This window comes from Nematolebias whitei, chromosome 7, assembly GCF_014905685.2.
Source record: "Nematolebias whitei isolate Nwh7 chromosome 7, NemWhi1, whole genome shotgun sequence".
In the NCBI taxonomy this organism is placed as follows: Eukaryota; Metazoa; Chordata; class Actinopteri; order Cyprinodontiformes; family Rivulidae; genus Nematolebias; species Nematolebias whitei.
Genome location: NC_056504.1, coordinates 46,214,457 through 46,241,938, shown reverse-complemented (window position 1 = coordinate 46,241,938; position 27,482 = coordinate 46,214,457). Strand labels below are relative to the sequence as shown.

The following is a 27,482-nucleotide window of genomic DNA, read 5'->3' as shown; positions in this document are numbered from 1 at the left end:
ATCCATCCATCCATCCATCCATCCATCCATCCATCCATCCATCCATCGTGGCCGGAATCGCTACCCCTCTAGCGTTCTTCCGTCTGCACCAGCTGAGTGAAGCGAGCGTATACGGGAGGATTCGCTGTTGCATTTCTTAGAAATTTAAAGCGTCAGTCAAAAATTGCGTTATGAATATGAAAAAACCCGTACATGCTGTAAGTCGCTTTGACGTATACGTCGCAGGACTGACCAATCTATGCAGAAAAAAAAAGCGACTTATACGCCGGAAAATACGATAATCACTATGTCAATCATGCCACAACAAAAATCACATCTGTGTAGATTATATTCCATGCAGCTCTCAGATGCATGAAGCCACAAAAAAAACACTGAATAAACTTTTAGACAGTTGTAAACAAACAAAAAAAAAAAGAACAGTCTGAGGTCATCACTTTGCAGCTTAAGAAAAGTTTTGGCATTAAACGGAATCTAAAAACTCTTTTCATGCACTTTTTTCTTCAAGGTGCCTGATAAAAATGTAGGTCGATGATTTACACGGAATGGTACTGTTAAAAATGTAAAATAAAATTTAAAAAATATTGATGCAAGTAAAAGGAATTCACACAGTTATAATAAGGAAAACAACAAAGTCCATGCTCAATAATCCAGGTATAAAATCCAACATTTTTCAGTCAGGTCATCTGGACAGTTTCTTTTTTTGTGTTTTCTTTTTTTCGTTTCAGCACAAAAAAATAAACTGTCCAGATGACCGATAGATAGATAGATAGATAGATAGATAGATAGATAGATAGATAGATAGATAGATAGATAGATAGATAGATAGATAGATAGATAGATAGATAGATAGATAGATAGATAGATAGATAGATAGATAGATAGATAGATAGATAGATAGATAGATAGATAGATAGATAGATAGATAGATAGATAGATAGATAGATAGATAGATAGATAGATAGATAGATAGATAGATAGATAGATAGATAGATAGATTTTTATGTGTGTCTGGCACTCTCCAAGTTTACTAGATAAACATGAAATTATGAACATTAGTGGAGTTGTGATCACATGTTTAGAGCAGCTATTTTATATTTTGCTTTTACCGTAAAATATTAGATTTATGAGATAAAGAAGTTAAAAAAATCATAAAGTTCCATTAGATAAAAACAAATATAATGAAATTCTGTGGTGTGTTCAGTGTATTTCAAAAAGAGGAAAGGGAGTTAATTTTGTCTACGTCATCAATTAAAGTTTTTTTTTCGAGGAAAAAAGTCATTTCTTTATATAAAAGCTTTCATAGAGAAATATTGGTCACATTCATCTGCTTTGTTGAATTAACACATTGTGTCAGAAAAAGGGATTTTTTTAATTTAACCTTTATTTATACAGATGGTTTCATTGAGTCGTGAGGACTCATTTTCAAGAGAGACCTGTTTGGGAACAGATGGTGGGCGTTAAAGGCCTTGCTCAAGGGCCCAGAATGGGGCAAATGAAGGTGGAGGTGCTTCTCCTTTCCCACTCACATATTGATGTTGTCACTCCAGGGAGTCGAACCGGCGACCTTCCGATCACAGGCCCACCTTCTCTAACCTCTGCACCACCACTCCTAGCTGTAAAGCAGCCGCTATCTCCGTGTTCCTCCATCTCTCAGAACTTTTAAATCCATTTAACTACAAGTGCGGAGAATAACGTCTGAATCGCATCTCGAACTCTAAAGACGGTTCTGAATGGATATTTGATTGAAACCCAAAAAAGGTAACGGTTCTGTCCCTCCTCAGCAGCACCGTGGCTGAAGTGTGAGCGTGTCGTCCTGATTTATGATCACAGAATAAAAACATTACAGCTTTAATTTTATTAGTTCCTGGTGACACAGAGCTCTGATGGGAACTTGGCCAACGGCCTGCAAAGTGACAAATTACATCCAACCCCGCCCTGGCAAGGCTGGAACAGCAGCCAAAGCCTTTTTGGGATATAATTCATTATCATAGTGGCATTCTGAAGTTAACTTTTTAAACTTGGAGTGTTTTTATGAATTTTACAACAGTAAAAATAGAATTTACCAGAGTAAACAAAGCCGAAGGGAACAATGCAGCTTTTTTTATTTTTTTATTGTGCTTCAAAGAAGATTAAGCTCACCATAAATCATTTCATGTATGATCCTGACAACAGCTAGAAAAGAAGTGTAGATTTTCTTTTACGCAGTTTCAGCACTGCACTCAACACCATGATGTCATTTTACTCAATCTTTTAAACATTTCATAAAACATATAAAATATTTCCCGTTTATGGTTGTATATTAAATCATGTTTGCATCCAAAACTATTAAGTTCACATTTAACATCAGAGAATTGTAGAGCTTCAGTCAAAGGGGAAACTGGGTTCAGAGGTCACGCTGGCTGCTACAGGGACCATCTGCCATGTTGAAGGTTATACGATGGATCAGGTGCAAAGAAATGAGCCATTATTTTAAAAAGTAAACGAGAGTGAGCGTTGCATTAGCATTTTAAAGGTCTGCTCCTTCCATCCACATGAATAATACTGGGGTCAAAGGTTAACTGTCAACACACATCAACCAAAAATTAGATATTGTAGTCACAGATCTGACAAATGTCGGGCCCCCAGTTTGTTACGCATACAAAATAGAAAACGTCATTCTTGGTAATAAAAATGATTTAAATGAAACGACAATAAAAGGAAAACATCTGACCGAGTAGAAGTTCTGCAGCTTTCATTCAAGACTTATCAATAAAGTTTCCCCAACTGTTGTGACTTGTGCTTGTGGAGGAAGTCGACAACAAAGTGAAAAAATAAAACCTTCAAGATGTACGCACATACATATTATATTCATCTTCAGGAAAGGTCACTACAGATAATGAGGATTTTATCACAGCTCGGTGTTCTTTGGTGACGTTCTTGATGGTTTCAATATTTCAGAAAAAAAAAAATTGCAAATAAAAGTTTTATTATTATTATTATTATTGTTTATTTGGAGTTATGTGGAGTGCTTGTAATAGTTCAGAATCTTACCTGCAGGTAGCAGTCACAGTAATCTGGACAGCCAAAAAAAATAAATTTAAGTTGGCTGTAAAGTCCAACAGCTAAGAGCAGGGTTTTTTCAGAGTCCACCTTTTAAACAAGCTCAGACCTTGAAACCAGTTCTACTTCCTGTTTAATTTTGTCTCCACAAGACTGGGATCACCGGTACTTCCTTTTTTAGATTCACATCATGTCTGAGTTACTAATAAGCTCACCTGAGCTGCATTTATAATAACAGTTGAGGGGTACTTTATTGTTAGATCTGTCTTGTCTCCCCAGAGCACCGATGGGTTGGGTTCTTTCTGGTGCTTTTTGAACATTTTAGCTCTGTGTTGACACTGGTTATTGTGACAATATCTATTACAAAACCCTAAATTGGGAATTCAAAGAAAGCAGAACAAGATCAGATCAGACTATAACGAAATAAAACCATCAACGTCAAGTCAACTCATTCATTTAGTCTTTTTAAAGCTACCAACCCAGTTTGCTGGCATGTGTATCAAAGCTGTATGTTTTTTTATTTTTCTTCTCAAAACATCACAATCGACAGCACACTATTGTTTTCCTGTTTATTATTTTGTATGTTTTCTGAATCAAGCTACTTCTACATACTCACTGCTATTCCAGCTATTCATAGTTCAAATCGTTCACCTTGTTCAGATCATGGGTGCTATGACTTCAGAATCAGCTTTATTGTCATTGAAATTACATTTCAGTACAGCCCATCTGAAGAAACACAAACAAACAACAGACAGGGTAGAAGGGGTGTCGGCGGCTGCAGCCTCACTGAGAGGCGCTTCCTTTTTCATTAGATTAGAAAAAGGGGGCACGAGGGAAGAGGAGGTAAAAAAAAAAAACATATCTCAAAAAACCCCAGCACGAGCAGAGCAGGGAAGGAACAGGAGGGAAATGTGTCCGCCTTCACCGAGAGCAAGAAGAAAAAAAAAAGATTTTTGCAACTTTTACTGCGACTTTGAATTTAGCCAACCTTTCATTACTTTTAGCCTTTAGCTAGTCTTTCATTACGTTTAGCTTTTTGTTACTTTTTGCTATTAGCTATAGCCTTTCATTATTTTTAGCTATTAACTAACCTTTCTTGACTTTCAGCTTTTAGCTAGCTTTTCATTGCTTTTAGCTTGTCATTACTTTTAGCTATTAGCTAGCCTTTCATTACCTTCAACATTTATCTAACTTTCATTACTTTTAGCTAGCCTTTCAATACTTTTAGTTTTTAGCTAGCCTTTCATTACTTTTAGCTCTTAGCTAGCCTTTCTTTACTTTTAGCTTTTAACTATCCTTTCTTTACTTTTAGCTCTTAGCTAGCCTTTCTTTACTTTTAGCTATTAACTAACCTTTCTTTACTTTCAGCTTTTAGCTAGCTTTTCATTGCTTTTAGCTTTTCATTACTTTTAGCTATTAGCTAGCCTTTCTTTACCTTCAACATTTATCTAACTTTCATTACTTTTAACTAGCCTTTCAATACTTTTAGTTTTTAGCTAGCCTTTCATTACTTTTAGCTATTAACTAACCTTTCTTTACTTTCAGCTTTTAGCTAGCTTTTCATTGCTTTTAGCTTTTCATTACTTTTAGCTATTAGCTAGCCTTTCTTTACTTTTAGCTCTTAGCTAGCCTTTCTTTACTTTTAGCTTTTAACTATCATTTCTTTACTTTTAGCTTTTTGTTACTTTTAGCTCATTACTTAGCTATCATCTCGCCTTTCTTTACTTTTAGCTATCTTTTCATTACTTTTAGTCTTTCATTACTTTAAGCTTTTAGCTAGCTTTTTGTGTACTTTTATTTTCTAGCAGGCTCTTTTGCTACTTCATCTAGTTTTGTTACATTTATATGTTATCTAGTTCATTCAACCTTTATTGAATGAACTAGATAAAATATAAATGTAACAAAAAATATATATATTTTAGCTACTGTTTTGTTACTTTCGACTTTTAGCTATTGTTTTGCTATTTTAAATTTGGCTACTTCTTCTTTTAACTTTTAGCTACTGTCTTGCTTTTTTTGCTGCTAGTCTCTGGCTTCTTTAAACTTTTTTGCTCTTTTTAGTTTTTAATTAGTCTTCTGCTGTTTTTAGTTCTATCTCAGCTTCAGTTTCTTTTAGCTCGTGTTTTGCTTCTTTTAGATTTTATTTAGTCGTCTGCTGTTTTTAGTTTTGATAACTCGGTTTCAGCTTCTTCAGCAGAGTCTTCAGCTCTCAAAGGAAAATGGACAGACACACACAGACTCCACTGCAGACCCTTGGTGGTGAAGCTGAGTCAGAAGCAGCAGCTGGAGCTCCTCCTGAGGGGAGGAGGGGGGAGTCACATGGGAGGCAGTCAGGCTGCTGTCACATGGCTTGTGTTTGCAGGTTCAGTTCAAACGGAGGAGGAGGGGTTTGCACAGAAGTTTGTGGAAGAGGAACAAGTGTGGCATTTTTCATGTGGCCTTTCAACAAGTTGAAACACTGAGTCGGCTTTGACCAAACAGCCTCAAGATGGAAATCCCTGCCATAAACCTGAAGGTGAGCCTGTGCTTATGATGGGAGTTTGTGTTTGGACAGGGTTTCACCCTGAACAACATTCAGGCTTTGTGTCAGTTGTGTGTGTGTGGAAACCACCTTCCTCTGACAACACTCTGGAACTGTTTCTGTTGAGCAAGAAAAGTGTGAAACCACTGAGAAATGAAAGGTTTGCACTGGTTCTGCAGAGGAAACACCAAAATGTTGTCCTGCCATTTATGGTTTAAATTTTTGTTTTGGCTTTGAATCTTGTTTAACTCATCTGCTGGAAATATGATTTTAATCACATCCATAGCTGTCATAATAATAATAATAATAATAAAAAATCATTTTTAAATGTTTTCAGATTTATTCTGTCGGACATGTTCCACCATGTCACACCTGAGCGTCTGAAACTATCAAGATGCATCAGATTGTCCATTTAGTCCTGGAATTGTTGGCGTGTTAGATCCTTTACTGAATACTGAACAACGTGTGCATTGCTATTGTTTTTAAACATGTTTTCCTACTAATTAATGGTTATAATGTTCATAAAGTATTTTTTTAAAGAACCCCAACGCTGTCCTGTCTTCCAGGCCATAGTGCTGCTTCACTGGCTGCTCACTGTTTGGTGAGTCTGAACAGTTTTTCGTCACTCACCTGAGGAATTTCTCTCGTCTCGTCTACGCGCTCTCTCGACTCGGAGTTTCGTTTTCACCTGCACGTACTGTAGCGACTTTGTGTGCAATCAGATGTGACTCCTTGAGAGTGAGAACCTGTCTTCTGTGAACTGTCGTCTCTTCAGGGGGTGCATGGTTGGTCTCCCCTTATCCTATGCATGGGGGAACTTCGGTGTTTTAGCAGTCGGAGTGTGGGCGATTGCACAGAGGGACTCCATCGACGCTGTTCTCTTGGTGAGTCTTGAACAGGGATGTGTGCACGGCGAGGCGCATGCGCAGTAAGTACGTCGGTCAGTAGGGAAGGGGTTTGATGGGGTCCTCATAAGGGGTGCCAAATAATCAATAATTAAAATTATCACAGACAAATCAAAAATACAGCCATGTACATGTTTGGAAAATACGTTATGGTTTTAAATTATTTTAAACTGGGCTCTTTTTAATTAACCATATTACTTTACATCAAAGTTCATGCTGAATCATCCAGGTACAAAATCAGGCGAAACGTCTTTCCACAAAAAATAAACTGTCCAGATGACCTGATTGACCATTACTGCATATTACTTTACATTATTAGTGTTCAGCTTATAACTTAGATCCTTGTATACTTTTTAAAATACTTTATATTTTGTTTTTTGGGGGGAGTAACTGGGACCCTTGAGTACACAATTTTGTTCCACCTTATATACCACATGTGATGCAAATGACAATAAAGAACCTTGAACCAGAATTTTGGGAAATTAATGTAATCCATAAATGGTCCAGAACTCATCATAATAAATATTGCCTGTAGAATCAAATAACCAATAAAGACAATATGTAAATTTACACACAGAGTTAATAAAAAAAACACATGTCCATCCATCGATTATCTTCCACTTGTTTTTGAGTCGGGTCACGGGGGCAGCAGCCACCTCTTCCAGCTCTTCTGGGGGGACCCCAAGATGTTTCCAGGCCAACTGAGAGACGTAGTCTCTCCAGCTTGTCCTGGATCTTCCCGGGGTCTCCTCCCAGTCGGACAAGCCCGAAGCACCTCCCTAGGGAGGCGCCCAGGGAGCATCCTTACCATATGCCGGAACCCCTTCAGCTGGCTCCTTTCAATGTGGAGGAGCAGCAGTTCTACTCCGAGTCTCTCCCAGATAACTGAACTTCTCACTCTATCTTTAAGGAAGAGTCCAGCTTCTCTGCGGAAGAAACATTTCAACCACCTGAATACGTGATCTCATTCTTTTGGTCACCACCCAGAGCTTGTGACCATAGGTGAGGGTATACGTAAACCGACCGGTAAACAGAGAGCTTTGCCTTACAGCTCAGCTCTCTCTTCACCACAACGGACCGGTACAGAGTCCACAATACTCCAGATGCACCAATCCATCTGTCAATCTCACGCTCCATTCTTTCCTCCCTCGTGAACAAAACCCTGAGGTACTTGAACTCTTCTACATCCTGAGGTACTTGAACTCTTCTACATGAGGCAGAACCTCACCGTCGACCCGAAAAGAGCAATCCACCCTTTTCCATACAATGCACTACAGTATATACACTCGCAGTGTACATAGTACTGCAGAATGTACTCGCAGTGTTTATTCTTGCTGAGTCTTTGCCTCAGTTGTTTTCTTTTCTTCAAGCGGACTTATTATCACGTGACCCACGCTGGAGTCCAACTACAGACACAGCTCTGCACGTTCCCACCAACCCATTTGTCTGTTTAATCTTATTTGTGTTGCCTGTTTGAAAAGACAAAAACCTCATTTTTCTCAGTTTAATGCAACATGAGACACTAATTCCTCGTTTTATTAAATGAGAATCTGTGAGGTAGATCTCAATTATCCTTTTGCTTGGGGAAGTTTCAGTTTAATTCTTGGTTTTTGACCGACACCAATAAAGCATAACTCTGAACACGTGATTCATGTTTTCACTTTGACCATCAGTCACCTGATGCCATTAAAACTCTGACATCATTTTTAAAAAATTTTTATAGCAAATGTCTTCCAAATAAAAGTTAGTGATGAAGTGAGGGAAAAGTGTTCTAGACTTTTACCAGAGGTCAGGAGGTAGACGGCTTTGACAGCAAATCATATAAAAGAAAAGCCTCATCGGGTTAAAAGCGTTGCATTCCTTGAAGAACTGCATGCCGCCTGCTCGTTTCCAGGCCAGAGCTCCAAACAAAGATTCTTGTGTTGAGAAATGTGACCCATCACATCAAATCAGGGATCAAGTCCCATTTAGACAAACTAGGAGCACATTTTCAGATAATTTGGCTTTTAAAGTTTGATACCAAGAAACATCATCCTGATCTCACGAGTGGATCAGGGACGTGATTTGACCCGTCTCGATCAGAACTTACAAATGTTTTGTCAAACTTGTCTTCTCAAAACAAGCAGTGTCCTGTTTTACTGGACAAATCAAGCCATATCTCTGGAACCACTCATGATTTCAGGATCTAGGTTTCAAAACATTGTGTAAAAAAACAAGCAAACAAACAAACAAAAAACTAGGAATGTAAAAGTTGGTTTAGTTTGACCAAATGTGACATAATCCATGATTTGGGTCACATTTGACAGAGTTACAGCCGTTTTGTTCCAATAAGATGAGAGAAAACTTTATTGTCCACCAAGGTGGAAATTTTTCTTTGGCTCTCCAAGCATAAAATAAAACGCATTCATACAATCAAAATATCAATTTGTGCGTAGAATAAAAGACTTTGCATACGTAGATGTTATAATTTTGTTTGGTTAAGAATGGTTATTGCTCTCAGAATAAATGACTTCTTATAGATGTTCTTCATTCCCAGATTTACGCCTCCCTGAGCTCACAGGTTCAAAATGACGAAAAAGAGGATGGATGCAATCTGCTAAAATATTCCTTCTGCAAAGAGTTGAGACAGAGCTTTTTGTGGTTTCCCCACTATTTTACCTGCCGTTGAAACAATCCTTAAAGTTTTTTTTTAGTCTACAGCTCAGATGATCGTGGAGGTGAAAAGTTAAAACCCTCTCAACAATTGCCTTGACCACGTTTTAATAGACGTTGTGGTTGTTGATCCGTTTTTAGTCCCTTCGACTTTTTCAGCAGCTTAATCGATGCATGTTGTAGTTTGCAGTTCACAACTTTGGTTAACAATTTTAAAATTTCACAACAGCTTTAGGAAAAAATATTTTCGCGTGTCTTTATAATGTTGCGATGAGTACTTTTTGCATCCTTTCTAATTATTTTAAGATTTGTTTCATAACGATGTGAGTTGTGCTGTCTGGATTTCTTATCCTGGTGCATTTTTAATTTTTGAATGCTTCCTTTTCTTGTCTGCTTTCATCAGCAGTGAAATGACTTAATTTTGCTCATATTGCATAATACAAAGAATCTTTCTCTCAGACACTAATACAGTTTTGTATTTGAGCACTTCAGAGAATAAAAAAACCCTTTCAAAGCCCCGTAATCATTGTTCTCTTTTATGTTCTGTGTTCCTGTTCCTGTAGTTCCTTCTGGGGATGATTCTGACAATACTGACTGACATCATCCATTTTGGGATCTATTACCCTTTGAATGACTTTCAGGCAGAAAGACGCTTCAGTGCAGGGATGGCCATTCTCAACCTGCTGCTTAAACCTGCTTCCTGTTTCTTTGTCTACCAAATGTACCGCGAACGGGGAGGAGATTACAACGTCAACTTTGGTAAGTATCACTGATTGCATCAAATGTACCCGAAATGGAAACTTGTAGACGTAGGAAGAATGAATAACATGTGAGACACTAACGAGTTAAAATGCCATCGTTTGGATCTGGGAAGACTTTACACGAGTTTTCTTAACGTCAATATTAATATTGTTTTGTTACGACTTCATCTCAGCATCCAGTGATGTAATTTCTGTAACTAACATACTTTTTTCATTCAACATTTATTTATACAAACTACCGTAGTCTCGTTGAGCCACAAGGACTCATTTACAAGACGGACCTTTTCCAGAAAGAACATATAAAGTACAGACAACAGTAACAATAAACTACAATAAAAATGCAGTTAAAATAAGAGTAGTGTATAAAACAATAAATCAGGGTGCTGTAAAACGGGGTGAAATACTAAAAACAAGAACATATTTGCTTTGATTTTTCTGTTGACATTATCAAATGTTTAAAACCCCTTAAAGAAATCAAGGCGGACAACTTCAGTTCCTGTTGCAAGGTGTTGCAGGAGCAGAGTAAGAAAAGGCCTTTTAGCCAAGTTCAGTGTGCACTGAGGGAACGCTGCAGGTAATGATGGCCTGAGAGCGCATGTTGTAACTGCACTGACGCCATGATAAGTAGGAAGAGATATAAGAAGGTAACAGACCAAGGAGTGATTTATAGATGTGCATCGACCAAAATTCCCAAGTATTTGTAAGAATCTACAAACTCAATAGGAACCCCATGCATGGATGAGATAGGAGGAAGAGTTGCTGGCATCGACTTTCTGTTGGAAAACAACATCCCTTTGGTTTTTATCAGCATTTAGCACCAGTTTGAGATGGAACAAGTCCGACTGAATGATGTCACATGCAGACTGTAGAAGCTGGAAAACCTTGGCAGCTGTGTTAGCTCGGCAATAAACAAGTGTCGTCGGCATAGAGATCAGAAGTGTTTTGACCTATATTATTTATATACATTAAATTGTAAAAAAAAGTGGGACCTAAAACTGAGCCTTGTGGCACACCATTATTAACCGTTAGGTAGCTAGATGAAGTACCGTTATGTTGAACACATTGCCTCCGACCTGAAAGATAGTCTGAGAACCAACCAACAATGAGAAGCCAGTATCTGAGAGCTTGTGGCATAAGATGTCATGATCTAGAGTATCAAAGGCTTTGGACAGGTTGAAGTAAAGTGCAGCGCAGTAATCCTTAGTGTCCAAAGCTTCAACAACATGATTAAAAACCTTCAGTGATGCAGTCATTGTGCTTTGGTGTTTTCTGAAGCCAGATTGGAGAGAAGATAAAATACTGAGTCCAAATAGTTCTTGACTTGAGTATTTATCTGTTTTTCTAAAACCTTAGCTAAAATAGGGGAGTGGTGGCGCAGAGGTTAGAAGATGGGCCTGTGATCGGAAAGTCGCAGGTTCAACTCCCGGCACCGTCAACATCAAAATGTGGGTGGAAAAGGTGGAACAACCACAGCTCCCTCCACCATCATTCGCCCTACTATGGGCCCCTGAGCAAGGCCCTTAATCTCCACCATCTGCTCCTTAAACAGGTCTCTGTTGAAAATGAGTTCTCGTGGATCAATGAGACTACCTGGATAAATAAAGGCTAAATGAAAATATGAAGGAAAAGAAAAAACAGAGTTTGGAGATTGGTCTTGAATCCGTCCAGAGGACCTGACTCATCCTGTTAAGATTTGTCTACCTGGATTATTGAGCATGCGTCAGGATAAAATACGTGCTGTTCCAGTTTTACACCACTTGTCATGAAAGGGAGCCAGACTGCAGCACAAACTGAGAAAACTACCAAACCACAGGCAGATGACTCACATTTAACTAATTGGTTACATTTGCTGGACCTTTTTTTTTTTTTTCGGCAGTGAAATATCCACGTTACAGTTTGACAAACAAAACGTACAAATTATTTAGAACATGGGAATCATCTTGCCCTGCGCAGAGAAACTGTTAAAACGATCCAGGCTTTAAAATAAACGAGAGTGCAGGAAGAAAAAAATCTCAAGTAATGTGCAGAGATGGACACAAACCTAAAGATCTGAGTGATTTATTGAGTTTAGATTTTACAGCTTTTGAACCAGAAAATGATCGGTACCTGTAGGGGGTGATTTTCTTATCTTATTATTTGCAGCTATTGATTTGTGGGTTTAAACTCACTCAGCTAGGAGCTTTTTGATGATAAATTCCAGTGAGCTGCATGCGATGCCCGCTGGAGGCTTCAACCCATGGATAATATTTTAAAGCATCACCCAGACATTTTGTATTTATTTCATAACAGTGGTAGCTTATACAATAATCTAGGGGGAGGAGGTTGATACTAGCTTCTTATATTGTGACCCCAAACTGCAGCTTATGAAACAATTCTCTTGACTGTGTGGAAGATAATCGATTATTGATGAATCTGGTCTCTTTATAGTTTTACTTCTCGCAGCAGGAGCAGCCATTAGGCTGCGTTGTGACTGATGAACGTGCAGCTCTTTCAGCGTGTGCGTGCGTTTAATGACTACATGGTAGATGTTAACACTGACGAGCACTATATGAGAACCAGACATACAGTGGCGCTTGAAGTTTGTGAACCCTTCAGAATTTTCCATATTTCTGCATGAATACGTGGTCATGATCAGATTTTCACACAAGTCCTAAAAGTAGATAAAGAGAACCCAGTTAAACAAATGAGACAAAATACTTTGTCATTTATTTATTGAGGAAAATGATCCAGTGTTATATATTTTTGAGTGGGAAAAGTAAGTGAACCTTTGATTTCAGTATCTGCTGTGACCCCCCCTGAACAGCAATAACTGCAACTAAACATTTCTGGTAACTGATGCTCAGTCCTGCTCACCGACTTGGAGGAACTTTAGTCCATTCCTCCGTACAGAACAGCTTCAGCTCTGGGATGTTGGTGGTTTCCTCTCATTAACTGCTGCTTCAGGTCCTTCCACAACATCTGGATTGGATTAAGGTCAGGACTTTGACTTGGTCATTCCAAAACATGAACTTTATTCTTCTTGAACATTCTTTGAACCACTTGTGCGCTGAGGGTCTTTGTGTCGCTGCATGAAGCACCTTCTCAGATTCAGTTCATGGACATTTTCCTTTGAAATCATCTGATATAATTCAGAATTCCATCAATGATGGTAAGCAGTCCTGGCCCAGATGCAGCAAAACGGACCCAAGTGAGAGAGTGAATGTGTTTGTCTCTGTGTCCCTGTGATGGACTGGAGACATGTCCAGGGTGTCCCCCGCCTCTCACACAGTGACTGCTGGATATGGGCACCAGTGACCCGAAAACAAGGAAGCGGGTAAAGATAATGGATGGATGGATGGATGAAAAAAATAATTCAGTGATTAGTTTTTTATTTATTTGTCTAGTGTTAATGACTTAGCATTGAGTACCTTTTAATACATAACGTGTACTTTAAAAAAAAAAAAAAATTAAACCTGAGTTTGGCTCGTCTCTCATCCACTGAATGGACAGAACTTCCCTTCAGTTTCTTATTTTCAGTTTCTTTTAAGTTTTGTCATCTTTAAAGAAGCTAATTTATTTTTTCTTTTCTCAATGAGCATCAAAATTAGAACGCAGAAAAACAAATGTTTTTATTTTAAATTTAATTTTTTTTTTTTTTTTTTTTTAAGTCATCACATGCATAGTGAAGTAAAGTGCAATGCGTTGTCATCGGTGTATGTTCCCATACATTAGCAAAATTAGTTCTTTGCATTTAACTCATCACCCAGGTGGAGCAGTGGGCGGCTATGCAAGCACCCGGGGAACAGTTAGGAATTGGGTGTTTTTGTTCAGGGACACCATGACATGTGGGCATGGTGGGGAGTCGAGCCGTGACTTTCTGGTCCCAGGTCGGCTGGTCTACCTCTACCCCATCTCGGCCCCATTAGAGATAGGACGATGGGTTTTCTAACATTTTCAGACTTTCATCGTCATGACTCAAAATTTAGAAACTGACTTCAACTGTCTACTTAACAACTGGTGGAAATTCATCTTTTACAGTATTTTTTTTAAAGTTGAGAATTACGTTCTTTCAAAACATTTCATGTATTTCAGTTGCACGAAGTCCTCCACAAGCCTCAACCTGAAGGCAGCACGGCTAACGAGGGGCGGGGCTTTTCGAACGTCTGATCCCTTCCATTGATCTTGTGTAAATGTGCATTTGCTTGAACGTGAACGTTTCCTTGTTTATTTGTGCATGTCACTGGCTGCTCGTTTGCTCATGTCACACTGTCTTCTTTGGGTTCTTGTTTTCCAGTTGTGGGTGTCTCGTTTTGATCAAGTACCTGTTCTCTTCTTTCACTCCTGGTCTGTGTTTCCTCAGACTTAGAGACCTCTGTGGACAGTCGGTGCACTATGGACAGTGCTGACAGTGTCTTTTTTGGCCGCCGTTACTGATTCCTGGCTTCTTCCTTTTTACCATTCCTTTTTTTTTTTTTTTTTTTTTCAAACCCTCCTCTTTCATCCTCTTCCACCCAGGAAATAAGATTACAAATCAGGTGACAGGACACACAAGAGAAAACACGTTCATGTTGTCATGTTTATATTCTATTCCACATTTTTTGTGTTTTTTTTAATTATTATTTGACTTTTTCCTTTGTCTGTTTTGAGCTGACCTCACAGAAATGATTGCATTTTAAATAAATTTAACCTCTTTTAAATCTGCAACCTGACGTTAAACAAGGCCAATGGAAAGTCCTTCATAACATAAGTATGTTTGATTGTATTGCTTTTGTTTTTATTTTCTATAAAACATAATAAAGATGCCATACTTGCTTATGTATTTCTGTGAGAGCAGCCTGCGCCGTTTTTATCGTCGGCAGTTCTCATTAATTTTCCATCCTGCCTGCATCACCGTTCGCCTGTACATTGTGTTTCAATGTTTTCTGCATTATTTGTGCTCATTTGTCTGCTTTTTATTTATTTTTTGCACATCCTGAATATTTTATGCAGAGTTTTAGTCTCCAGACACCTCATTTGTTGGTGTTTTTCAGTTTTTCTTTGTATTTTAGGCAGAGCTCCATGATAATGCGCATTTCAATATGAGCTTAAAGTCACCATATTGAAGACTTATTCCTAGATAAATAAAGTCTGTATTTTTCTAAAGCTGCTGAAAATGACATGGTGATATATGTCGGTTAACTACCAGTTTTTGCATCTAAATAATTTTTTTTTTTCTACCGTTTTATTTGTAAAACTACACCTATTCAAAAACAGTTGGGAAGTTATGTAAAATGAAAATGAATGCAATGATTTGCAAATCTAAAATATATATATATATATATATATATATATATATATATATATATATATATATATTCACAGTAGAAAGTAAGTAAAAACAGCCATTCTGAATTTGGTGGCAGCTCCGTTTTTTGCAAACTAGAGAACTATAACCGTCTTTACTACTGAAAGATTCAGCCTCTCTAAAATCGCTCTTTTTTTTTTAACCCAGCCCTCTTTTGCCAATTAACCTAATTTGTTGCAACATGCGCCTCCAGCTGTTTCTTCTTTTTGACCACTTACTTTTATTATGTTTTGAGTTACTGCCATAAAATATGTAATGCACTTGTTTCCTAAAAGTGGTTCCTTAGTTTAACGTTTGAAATGTTGACTGTGTTCCACTGTGAATCCAGTATGGGTTTGTGAGATCAGCAAATCATTGCATTCTATTTTTATTTACGTTTTACACGACGTTCCAACCATTTTGGCATCGGGGTTGTATAAAGGTACTGCTTTTCGAAACGTAATTAATCCAAAACCTTATGCAATAAGAAAACAACCTCTTTTGTTTGAATAGAATGTAAATTTGCAGATTTGTCACAGTAGGAGCCATGCCGAGGTATTAGTGTGCAGAACTTTGAACTTCCACAAACACATCCTTGGTATTCTGTCCGTGGCTGTGCAGCACCACACAAAGTACACAACCAGATTTCATTATAAAACACGAGTCCTCGTGGAGTTTGTCCAGAACTTTCAGTTTCTTTGCTCACAGAAAGGCTGTTTAAAGATCATATTTAATTCTCAGGCCACGGCTTATTGCAGACCTTTCTCAAAATAGACACAACAAATGGGAGAATAACAAAAATTAACCCGAGATGAAATGGAATAAATGTCTATAATGGCTGGTTTCTCAGTTGAATATTCATCAGAGATCTTATGCGCTTCATGTTGCCAACGACAAGTCTCCAACAATGTAATCTGTATTTATCCAGAGGCGGCAGGCTGCTTGCGTCAAGGTGATAAATCAGAACACTTTCATGAATCTGTTTAAAGAGAGGCGGGTGTAAAGAAACAGACCTATACAGTAGTCCCTCGTTTATCACGGGGGTTATGTTCCATACCCCCCGCAATAAGTGAAAATCCATGAAGTAGCAATGTTATATTTATTTTATATTTATATATATTTTAAGGCTTTAGAAACCCTTCCCACACTCTCACAATGTTCTAAACTCTTAAACCTACGTCATTTTAACAACATGCATACAGTAATGTATGTGTAGCTACTAAATTTTACTTAATAGCTCTGCAGAACAGTAACAGCTGTCGGTCCCGGTCCGCCTCTGTTCCGTTTCTGTAGACGTACCCTGCAGCAACGAAGCCCACAATCATTGTTCTAAACTCTTAAATCCTACTAATTTATCAACATACTAATATGTAGCTACTAAATTTTACTTACCAACGCTTCCCCGCTCCCAATTCCTCATGGGCTGGCTAGCAGCTCTCAAGATTCACCGATGGGTCTGGAGGTCTGGTTCTGCTCCGGTTCTGGTCCGGTTCAGTGGGTTCCATCCGCTGGGCGCTGAAGTCATTGTAATAAACCCCAACCTTTTTTCCGATCAGATCACAACTTTCTCTTTAGCATTTCAGCAGAAGGAAACGGGGTTTCTGGGTGGGGCACTGTTGGCTTCTGGGAAATGTAGTCTTTATGAGTGGAGCTACGGTGTAGGCTTATTGAGAGAAAAGTACAAAATAGTGACGCCTGTCCGAAGTATTTTATTTTTTCATTAACTTTTTATTGTACTGTACTGTATCCAGTACTGTCCCAGTTAAAGTTGACCATCGTGTCCCGCGATAGAGCGAGTCTGTGAAAGTCGAACCGCGAAGTAGCGCGGGACTACTGTACACCTAAAAACCTTGAGGTTCAAAGAGACGTGATTAAATATGATTTGAAAATAATGCATTTGCAATATAGGCGTTGGAGCTGAACTTGTGGCGTGTCTCTGCAGGGTTCCCTTCTGTGTCACGAAACAGAGACACCTATCAGTCCATTGACCAGCCGGAGGAGTCCTCCAGTCCACCAAACCCCTTCAACCAGGCCCAGGATGGCAAACCAGGAGTGCGCACCTACTGAGTCCAGCAGAGCAACGTTCCAGCTCTGTGGAAAACAAGCCTTTACTTTGGTGAATAAATGTCTGTTTGTGTTTCATTGTTAAATCTCTCCTATGTTCTGTTCAAAGATTGTTGCTGAGCTGGCACAAGAACTGCGATATACATCCTGAAACGTTGCGTTTGGCCTCCAGTGCTGTTACCACCTGCTTATTTTAGCACACAGGTGTTAAACAGACGTGTGATGTTGGTCATTTAAAAGAAGCTGTGGCACTTAAAAGATTAAACGTAAACTACTATGTTGTTTGTAAATTAAAGTCACTTTGTATGCAGTATTATCATTTTTGAATTACTTTTTGCTTTATGGCACAGTACAGAAGTGCAGTTCTTCTTTGTGCATAAAACACACGTCAGCTGAAGACATGAGGGGGGTCCTGAAGTTAAAGAGCATTCTGTTCCTAACTTAGCAAGAAGCTTCTTTAGTCTGCTGATGTTTAACATAAATGAAAATGTTTTAAAACCGTCATCATCCACAAAAAAACTGTTGTTTTTATAGAATAACGTCCACTAATCTTGTTTGAATTGTGTATTTTACCTCCTTTATTTAAACACCTATTGGCAAAATGTAACAAAATTACCATGGATACTGTTTTTATTAGCGACGAACTACACTCTTTAGTCTCTGCTGTGCTAAAAGATCAATTTAAATAGAAACGTTAACGAGGAACAAAGTGCGTTTTCACACACAACAACGACGCTCCTTCACTTGCAGTGTGCAAACTCTGCAGCAGTTTTGGAGAAAACGTCAGAAAAGCTGCTGTTCTTACTGGGTTTGCACCACTAACGTAAAAAATAAATGCTTTTCTTTTTATATGGAGTTTCTTTTGTTAAATTCCGATCATTTTCTGTCACCAAATCATGTGGAAACCATTCAGGTAACATTATATGTCAATTCTTTTCATGCTATATAAAACTTAATTATAATTTGCTTTATCTAAGAAGTGCCTTTTTATATTGTGTGTTGCAACATTCCAGTGGAGCCGAGATTCCCGTTTAGGAAACGACTGTTTTGCCTGGAGTTTGTAGATTTTTATGAGCAGGAACCACTGTCTGAAGGATTATTTGCTTTATATTCTGACCTTGCAAGTAGAAAAATGGAAAAAAAGTTAATAAAATGTGCTCTTTGCTCTCGTCAGATTTGTGAAAATTATTCTAATTAAACAATCGATCAGTGCCTGCTAGTCGTGTGTTCTACGTCAAATTTTGGGGTTTTCATTAGAAAATTTTTGCAGCATTTTCCAAGAATTTATTATTATTTTTTTTTTTTTGTTATTGTCTGTTCTGGACCTGGTGCCAGAGGGCATCTCCCTCCCACAAGACAGATTACAACATGGTGTAAATAAGTTGAACCTATGCAATGTATTTACTCAAGACAACCAGCAGAGGGTGCTGTAGGTGATTAAACTGGACTTTTAGAAGTGAAGAAGACACTAGTTTTTCAAATGCTGATAACACAAGAAGAAGGTGAAGAAGATGCTTTGATAAGGAAATATGTAAAAAAGAGGGACCCTTTACTCAAGAGTCTGAAAAGATGAACCTGTTCAATGCATTTTACGACATAGAGGCAGAAAATCTGAATATTGAGTTCAATGACTCTTTAAGATGGATTTTCCAGTTTTGTTTTTATTTTATTTGCATGTCAGGTTTGTTGAACAAAAGGATTCAAGGTTCTTTATTTGTCATGCACACCACATGTGTCAAATGTGGTGGAACGAATACAAACGTGTACACAGGGTCCGTTGCATCCAACAAAGGTATGAAAGTGTAAAAGAAAAACGGTAATAAGATCTAAGATATGCACGAAGAAAAATGTTAACTAAAAATACGCTGAGTACTAGTAGCATAAAAAACAATGCGCCGAACAGCAGCACGAACATGAGTGTGTGTGAGCAGATGAGCACGCATGAACACAACGTGATTTTTTTTCACTGTGATTATTCTAGTTAGAGATTCATGAGTCTAACAGCCTCAGGGTAGAAGCTGTTCCTCAGTCTAGCGGTTCTACACTTAATGCTCCTCAACCTCCTTCCTGAGGGGAGCGGAGCAAAAAGTGTGTGTGCTGGGTGAGTGGGGTCCTTCATGATGCATGCGGCCTTCTTCCTGCATCTGGAGGTGTAGATGTTTGTGATGGTGGGGAGGCTGACTCCAACATCTGTGCAGCCTTCACCACTCTCTGCAAAGCTTTTCTTTCTGCAGCTGTGCAGCCTCCATGCCACACGTTGATGCTGGAGCACAGGATGCTCTCCACTGCACACCTGTAGAAGGAGGTGAGGACTGAGCTTCCCAGACCAGCTCGTCTCAGCCGCCTGAGGAAGTAGAGTCTCTGATGAGCTTTCTTGGTCAGGCTGGTGGTGGTGTTGCCACAGCTGAGGTTGTCATTCAGGTGTACACCCAAGTATTTGTAGTTGGGGGGGTGTTTGTTCCTTCTGAAGTCTACAACCATCTCCTTCATCTTCTTCACATTGAAAAGAGTGGAAATGTAAAAAATGTGCAGAATTTTTTAAAAATGTTCCTCTCTTCAGAAGAAGTTCATGTTGCCTTCAAGTTTCTGGTGTTAATGTGTTTCAGACACATGATTAATGCACTGCTAGTTTCTAAGATTTATGCACTTGAGCACAATTTCTCGTCTTTTCTCTCAGATCTCCCTGATTCTTCTGATTCTCTTTGGCTTGCATTCATCCTGACAACTCATTTATCTGCTTCCTCCACGCGCAACATATTTCACACTTTATTGTATATCTAACAGAATCACAAAAATGTTTGTAACCATTGCACACAAACACAGTCTAAAATACACACATGTTGCAAACATTAAAGGGACTTGTGAGAATTAAATGTTATTTCTGCTGCCTCTGAAAATGCTAATGTGACAGAAGTAGTTTATTTTAATACTAAGCGTGCAGCTCAGTCCTTCAGAGGATTCCATGTTATGTGAAATTCCCCTCAGGGTTTTAGCCCCTGATGGTCATTGTTATCATGAGCGTTGATTTCCCTCTGAGGTACAAATCCTCTCGTCTGTGTGTTTTTTTTTTTTTGCTTTGTGGGCCTCTTGAGTCGTATGGGCTCATTTCTGTGCTTGTAAGCTTTTCGTTTGTTATAGCTACATTTCCTCATTCTCTCACGAGTTTTACAAAGTGTAGAAATATATGAATGCAACTTTTATTAATAAAGTTTGAACTTATCCAGAAATATTGGTTGTGAAGCAAAAATGTAATGAAGGAATGCATGTGGTCAGAACTTGAAAATATCTGCTGTGATAATCTCACCCTCAGTCTGTGTGAACGACTCTCAGCTACTACCACATCAAGTTTTAGCTCAAAAATGGTAACGTCGACCACATTATGTCCATTTTTGTGTTTTCTAAGGTCTGTCTGTGACCATTTTTAATACTAATGGCTCCAAAAGGGATTTGGATGATTAGAAGATAGATGATAGATAGATGATCTCTATTTATTTTTACTTTTTTGGAGATATTTCTTCTAACGGCTCACAAAATGTTTGTTTTAATCCTGATACTGAAATGGCTTTCTATCCAAAAACAACAAAAAAAGAAACATCTGGATCAGGGGTCTGCAACCTTTACAATCAAAAGAGCCATTTCTGTCCCTTCGTTCATTAACTTAAACGTGTCCGGAGCCACATAACCTGCTACAATTGTCATTATCAACTGGTGGCCCATGGGCCACTTTAAGATTGTTAGAGGGAGCTTTTCTGGCCAGTAGGTGTGAAATTATAAAACTGAAAACATCTGATGATTGTTAACAATTATTGATATTTTTACATTTTGAGACAAAAAGACAGGATTTCATTTATCTGACCAGCCGTTCATCCATTATTTTTACTTGCTTCTTCCTTTTCAGGTTGCAGGGTGTCACTGGTGTTCATAACCAGGCTGCAAGTCTACCATAAAAGACTGGATTCTTGTAAAAGAAAAAAAAAAAAAACATTATTTTGCCAATTTTTTTAAACTAAAACAATGAACTGTGCAGGCTTATGTGTGTATTTTTTTTTTTGTGTGGAGAAATTGAAAATCCTACTTTGAAGAAATTAAGCATAAAGTTAAAGTGAATTTAAAAAATAACTCTGTGTATTAGTACCAGTATCCACATATTTGCAAAGGAAATGACAGGAAAACTGCTAAAACTAGTCATTTTTTGTCGTGGGTATAAAATCCTATAAAATTCAGTTTTATGTTAGTTTTGGTCAAAGCTTGAAAGAGCCGCTGCAGAGGGACCAAAGAGCCGCATGCTGTAGACCCATGAGCTGGATTAACAGTCCATCCATCATCTTTACCCACTTCTAATCTTTTCAGGTCGCGAGGGTCACTAGTGCCCATGTCCAGCCATCACTGTGTAAGAGGCGGGGGACACCTGGACAGGTCTTCAGTCCATCACAGAGACACATAGAGACAAACGAGACAAACAACCATTCACTCTCTCACTAGAGTCACCAATCAGCCTAACATGCATGTTTTTGGTCTGTGGGAGGAAACTGGAGTACCCGGAGAAAACCCACGTATGCACGGAGAGAACCTGCAAACTCCACCCAGAAAGGGCCCCAGACTGGGATTTGAACCGGTGTGACCTGCTCACTTGAGAGGCAGCGGCTCCACCAGCTGCGCCACCGTGCTGCCCCCAGGACAGTAATTTAAAAATCAAATATTTTGTAAACTTACACACTGCAGCGTGCTGGGTTCAAACCAACGCTTTGTAACCCGGTGTGAGGTCAAACTGGGAGTGAGCCAACTCTGCTGGTGTCGATGGTGCTAACAGTTAGCATCAGCTAGCTAGCTGCCAACTAATGCTTTCTTAGAAAATTAAATTGTCGTATAGGTGTGAGTGAGAAAATGAATGGTTGTTTGTCTCTATGTGTCCCTGGGATGGACGTGCGACCTGTCCAGGGTGTCCCCCGCCTCTCGCACAGTGTCTGCTGGATATGGGCACCAGTGACCTGAAAAAGAAGAAGTGGGTAAAGATAATGGATGGATGAATAAACTCACTGTCTACTGCAAACTAACATCAACAAAACTAACCAGTTTAAACTTCTTACAAGCTATCCAACAAAGTTAAGTCTGGTTCTCTGGACGATTTCTTTTTTTGTCGAAACGTTTCGTCTTTCATCCAAAAGACTTCGTCAGTCCGAGGAGCCACAACAAACTCAGACGAAACGTTTCGACATAAAGAAACCGTCCAGAGGACCTGACTTAACTGTGTTGGATTTTTCTACCTGGATTATTGCGCATGGACTTTGGTGTTCTTACAAATTAGTTTTTACCATCTTACCTTTACGTATTGAGGTTGAGTCTGCTCTGATTTGGTCAACTTCTGGCAAAAAAAAAAAAAATGGTGCGGCTCACTCATCTTTTACCCAATTACTGGGTCAACGACCCAATACTTGGTCAACCAACACAGCCTAGACCCAACAGATTAACCCAGCATTCTTTAGTGTGTAACTACAGTAGAGGAAGGTTTTTATCATATTTATTTTAAAGGATAGTACTAAGCAATCCTGTCTTCTACCGTTAAAAACATTACCTTCATGAAATAGTTTGGAATAAAGCCAGACTTTAAGCTGACACTATCCACATTATATTGTTTTATTTTCCATTTTAGTTGAGAACTAAGAAGGATGTCCAACATTTCATAAAATTAAAATAAATTATTAGATTATTCTAACACAACGATGTAAAAAGTGTTTGATTTTTTAAACCCTGATTGCCGCTGTGGTTTCTGTATGTATGTTTAGCAGAGGACATAATTTATGGGTAAGCTGTGTTAATGACTCATTTGAGATCGATGCTGGGGCCCTCTAAGGGTTGGAGGATGAAGATGGGAGGCAGGCAGGTGGAGTTGGGAGGAGGAAGGCGCAGGCTGCAGCTCAACGAGCTGTTGATTAATAAGGAGCTGCGGGGCTGACTCTCCTGGGCCTTGCATGCAGCTTGGACGCATCCTGACACTCACACCTGTGAGTCCTCCAAGTCAAGGACGCGCTCGCTCGGTGCCGCCGTGGCTCCGTGCAGCAAGAGGAGCGCAATTTGTCAGCTTGGTTTTTGCTAGTGAAGATCTCCAGACACATCTGAACAAATGGGATTCATGTGTGCACCCTTCAAATAAAAAAAGGTGATACGTTTTTAATAAAGTATCTTTTATTTTTCACTGATGAAAGCTTTGATTGGTTCCTCAGTCCGATACAAAAGAAAGGTAAGATTGTCAAGCTTTTAATTTGAACATCTTTCCTGGAATGCATATCGCTCGCTGCCTTTCATGTCAGCGTTTTAATTCAAGATGGCTGCCACGGCCATGTGTTGTGAGATGTGTTGCTCAAAGCGTGTGTTGAGGATGAGTCTCAGCTACTACCACTGGAAATTTCCTCAATATATGTAATTTAGAATAAGTTCTAATTGATTTTATCAAAGTTTTAAGTAAAGATATCCTGTAGATCCGTTGCTTCAAACTCACAGTCCGGGGGCCAATTGTGGCCCGCGGACCGATATTTTATGGCCCCCTACCTGAAATCAAAGCTTGGTGTTAATGCGGCCCGCACGTTTTTTCCTCATATAACCTGCATTTAGTTTGATGACCTGTATTGTTGCGGGCCCACTTCCTGTGTTGCCCTCTAACTCTAACTTTTTGTTTTAAAGCCACGGGTCATGTTCACGTCCTCCTCGGTCTCCACTGTTGCTGTGGTGGGCTCTGTTCCTGCGTCTCCCAAACAAATTGACGCACTTCAAAATCTGCGTTTGCAAACTCGATTATATGGTGAGTCTGTTGTCATCTTGCAGCAGAACTGTTTCATGTCAACAACCGTGTGATTGCTCTCTGAAGCGTTGTTTTTAACAGAATTGCTGTCGCCACTAATTCAGAACTCCATTGGGATTCTGCTATTAATAGCCACCGGGCCGCACATCGAGGCTAAGTACTCCTCACTCAATTGTAAAGGTAAAACAATTATTTTTGGATATATAATGGAAGCCGAATTGTGTACAAAGATCTGATATATGCATCCAATTGTTGTTTGTTGCATTAGTTTTAATTTTTGTGTGTGTGTCGATACTTTTTGTATTGACACTAATATGGTAATGAAGTTTTGTATGCCGGCTATTCACAGGGGGCTGAGTGAAATTACCAATAACAGCGTGGGAATTTTGATTGTAGTTTGTTTTTGTTTTTTTCTGTGGAATACTTGATGCGGCCCAGCCTCGCCCAGACGCTACCTCCAGCGGCCCCCCAGGTAAGTTGAGTTTTAGAGACCCCTGCTATAGATGGTGCTCTTACTGAAGATGACTCTCAGCTACTACCACACCAAACGTTAGCTCAGTTTGTGTAAAACTGACTGCGTTCGAGCCTTTTTGTTTTGGCTAATTTTGATTAACGGCAGTTCCTTGAAAATCAGTTAAAAAGTGATATGTGTTGTCATCACTGTATGTTCCCGTACAATGGTGAAATTGGTTCTCTGCATTTAACGGATACACCCAGGTGGAGCAGTGGGCACTTCCATAATTTAATCAGTCATTCCAGTGATTATTATTTGAGTTTCATTCAAATAGTTCTAGTGTTTATTGTGATATTTTGCTAACAGACATACAAAAAGCATGGGTAAAAACATTATCACTGTGTCTTCCGGGCGATAAAACGTGGCACAGTAAGAAATTTAGCTGTGATGATGCTTGCAATAAATAATTGCTGAAACTGCACGAATCATAAAAGCTGCAAATTTCCTGCAGGACTCTGACACTTTCAAACAATCAGAACGACGACGGCAGCCTCAGCCGTAATTCACGATTCATGGTCCCCCGTCTCTTTTCAGTGTCTCTCAGTTTTTGATCCTAAAAGAGACGGAGCTGCTGAAAAACACAGAAATGTTTTTGCATATTTAAATATTTTAAATAAATAAATATGAAGGGAAATAGTGTTCTTATTTCAAGTGAACAGCAACAAAAATGGGATTGTCCAAGCAGCTTACGCAGCAGAAATACTGAAGAACATTTGCAATTCTTACGCTAAATGTTTCTAAATTGGGTTAGGTTATAAGAACTTTTGTTCCGGACTGAAGGATTTTGATGAAGCGAGCGATGAAGTCTCACTTCCTCTGAACCGGGCAGCTTACTGAAAGCACTCGGTGACCAACGGTGAGAAAACTACAAGAAGCAGTCATGCTCTGAACGTCTGAGATTAAAAAAGTGTTCACATGTGAAATTGATTCAGGACTGACCTTTTTATGCCTCGAGCACGGCGAGTCCCCCAGGAGGCCATTCCCAACCCTTCACCTTTTCACACCGGAGCAACGGGCGTCTGTCACCAGCGATAATGGCTCCAAAATTGATTCCAACTCCCCTCCAGTCAGACTCAGCAGAGAGGAGGGCAACAGTTTTTATCAATGTTTGCTGGAGGCAAAATAGTTTCAAGTGAATATTTATTTATTTATTTAAAATGGTGGAAAAACAAGTTCTTGTCGCTGGTGGGCTTTCTTGAAGGAAAGCTAACATGGGTTTGGAGCGAGTTCCATTAAACTCTTCAATCAATTCTTCAAATCCAATCTAAAACTCACCAGCCTGATTTTAATATGTGGGAATCTAAATTTAATTTGAATTTAGAAATGACTTAATTGATTTGACATAAAATCTGTCAATGTCCTCGTCAGAACGGATCGATTTAGTGACGTTAATGAAAATGATAAATATAATCACAGCATTAAAATCAAGTGAAAACAGCTTGGAGATGAGATTAAAACACTTGTTTTAAAGTAAAGAGGGGAAATCTTAACGTAAACCAAAGTGGATTTTACAAGACCACAAGTAAGAATAACTACATGAATAAATACTAATCTAGACCACGCTCATCATGTTGTGTATGGAGCTTAATTTGAGCCGGATCTTGTCAGAACAGGATCTGGGATCTCCTATTTTGACAGGGTGTGTTCCGGTAACTGCTTGCTTGGATCCGGTAACTCTCAGGCTTACTAATAATAAAGTTATGAACAAATATGACTACCTTGAACGAATAAAACTTATGTTGGATATGCAAACTGAAAATAATTACATAAACACTCATTTTAAACACAACAGTCGCTTACGAGCTTCTTAATATCACATACGAGCTGTCTCGTCAAGTAGCATTTCTGCCTCTACCTTTAAAAAAATCTCCGCCCCTAAAACAGTGGCGGGGTGAGCACCGAGCCAACCAGGCAGTCGTACGCAGACAGGAGCCCACAGGCAGCCTCCATGAGGAGGTGCCTAGAGGTTTCACATGTGGAGTCAGACAGTGAATTCAGCGAGGAGTTGGGGGTGGGGGAGGGGTTAGGATGCTTGACAGAAGAGACAGATGTTTAACAACCCTTTAAAATAAACCAAAATGCAGGGGATTGCATCTACTTTATTCAAAAATTTCTGTGGGAGGACCCCCCCCCCCACACACACACACACACACACCCGCACCCAACCCCCAACCGTTCCACTCACTATTTGCGTTCCAGCATTGATTTAAGAAATCCTGCTTCTGCACTTAAAAATAAACCTTAGCATTGTTTTTTTTTTATTTTTATTATTATTATTTACTTATTTCCCCTATTTTAGTTTAGTCACCCCCACCCCCTCTTGTGTGTGTCTGATGTAATATAACCTGCTGGACGTGTGGTATTATTGTCTGGATGATGTCATTTCCTGTTATGTTACATTTATATGAGCTATGGAAACAAAATAACTTCCTGCCGCAGTGAGTGGAAATGCAGACTTGTAAATAATATTTGATATTCTGAAGCAAAACCTGACTTGAATTTTAGTTCAAATCAAACGTTTTATATATTTTAATTTGCTGTTCATTGTAGAAAACATTGAAAAAAATCTTAATAAATGATGCCGTTTCAACTTGAAGGTTTTAATAGTAAAACTGTAGCTCATTAATTAGCATAATTATGACTTAACTATATCTATTTTATCTTTACGTAACCATTTTTAGTTCTTGCTCTGCTTTATTATCTTTAACTTGTATTAATGCAACACTTTGATTTCATCAGTGACCCATTTTTCACTTGAACTCATGAAACTTTTATTTTATCATTGCCTTATCTTTTGTTTTATCTTTAATGTTTTTTTCCCTCCTCAACATGACGATCGGGACATCTTCCCACGTTCCGTTGTAAAATAAATGGTGCCAATTTTGTCTGTTAAAGAAACGAGAGCCATGTGCTATAAATGCCTTTCAG

General features: G+C 38.9%; 1 protein-coding gene across 1 annotated transcript; it reads left to right on the top strand.

Moving 5' to 3' along the window:
- Positions 1-5,467: 5,467 nt before the first annotated feature.
- Positions 5,468-17,291, top strand: LOC119412628 (angiotensin II receptor-associated protein). The gene is made up of 5 exons (XM_037679663.1): positions 5,468-5,554; positions 6,127-6,161; positions 6,336-6,444; positions 9,681-9,876; positions 17,123-17,291. Exons 1-5 carry the CDS (start codon positions 5,528-5,530, stop codon positions 17,245-17,247), a joined length of 492 nt encoding a protein of 163 aa, XP_037535591.1. The 5' UTR covers positions 5,468-5,527; the 3' UTR covers positions 17,248-17,291.
- The last annotated feature ends 10,191 nt before the right edge of the window (positions 17,292-27,482 follow it).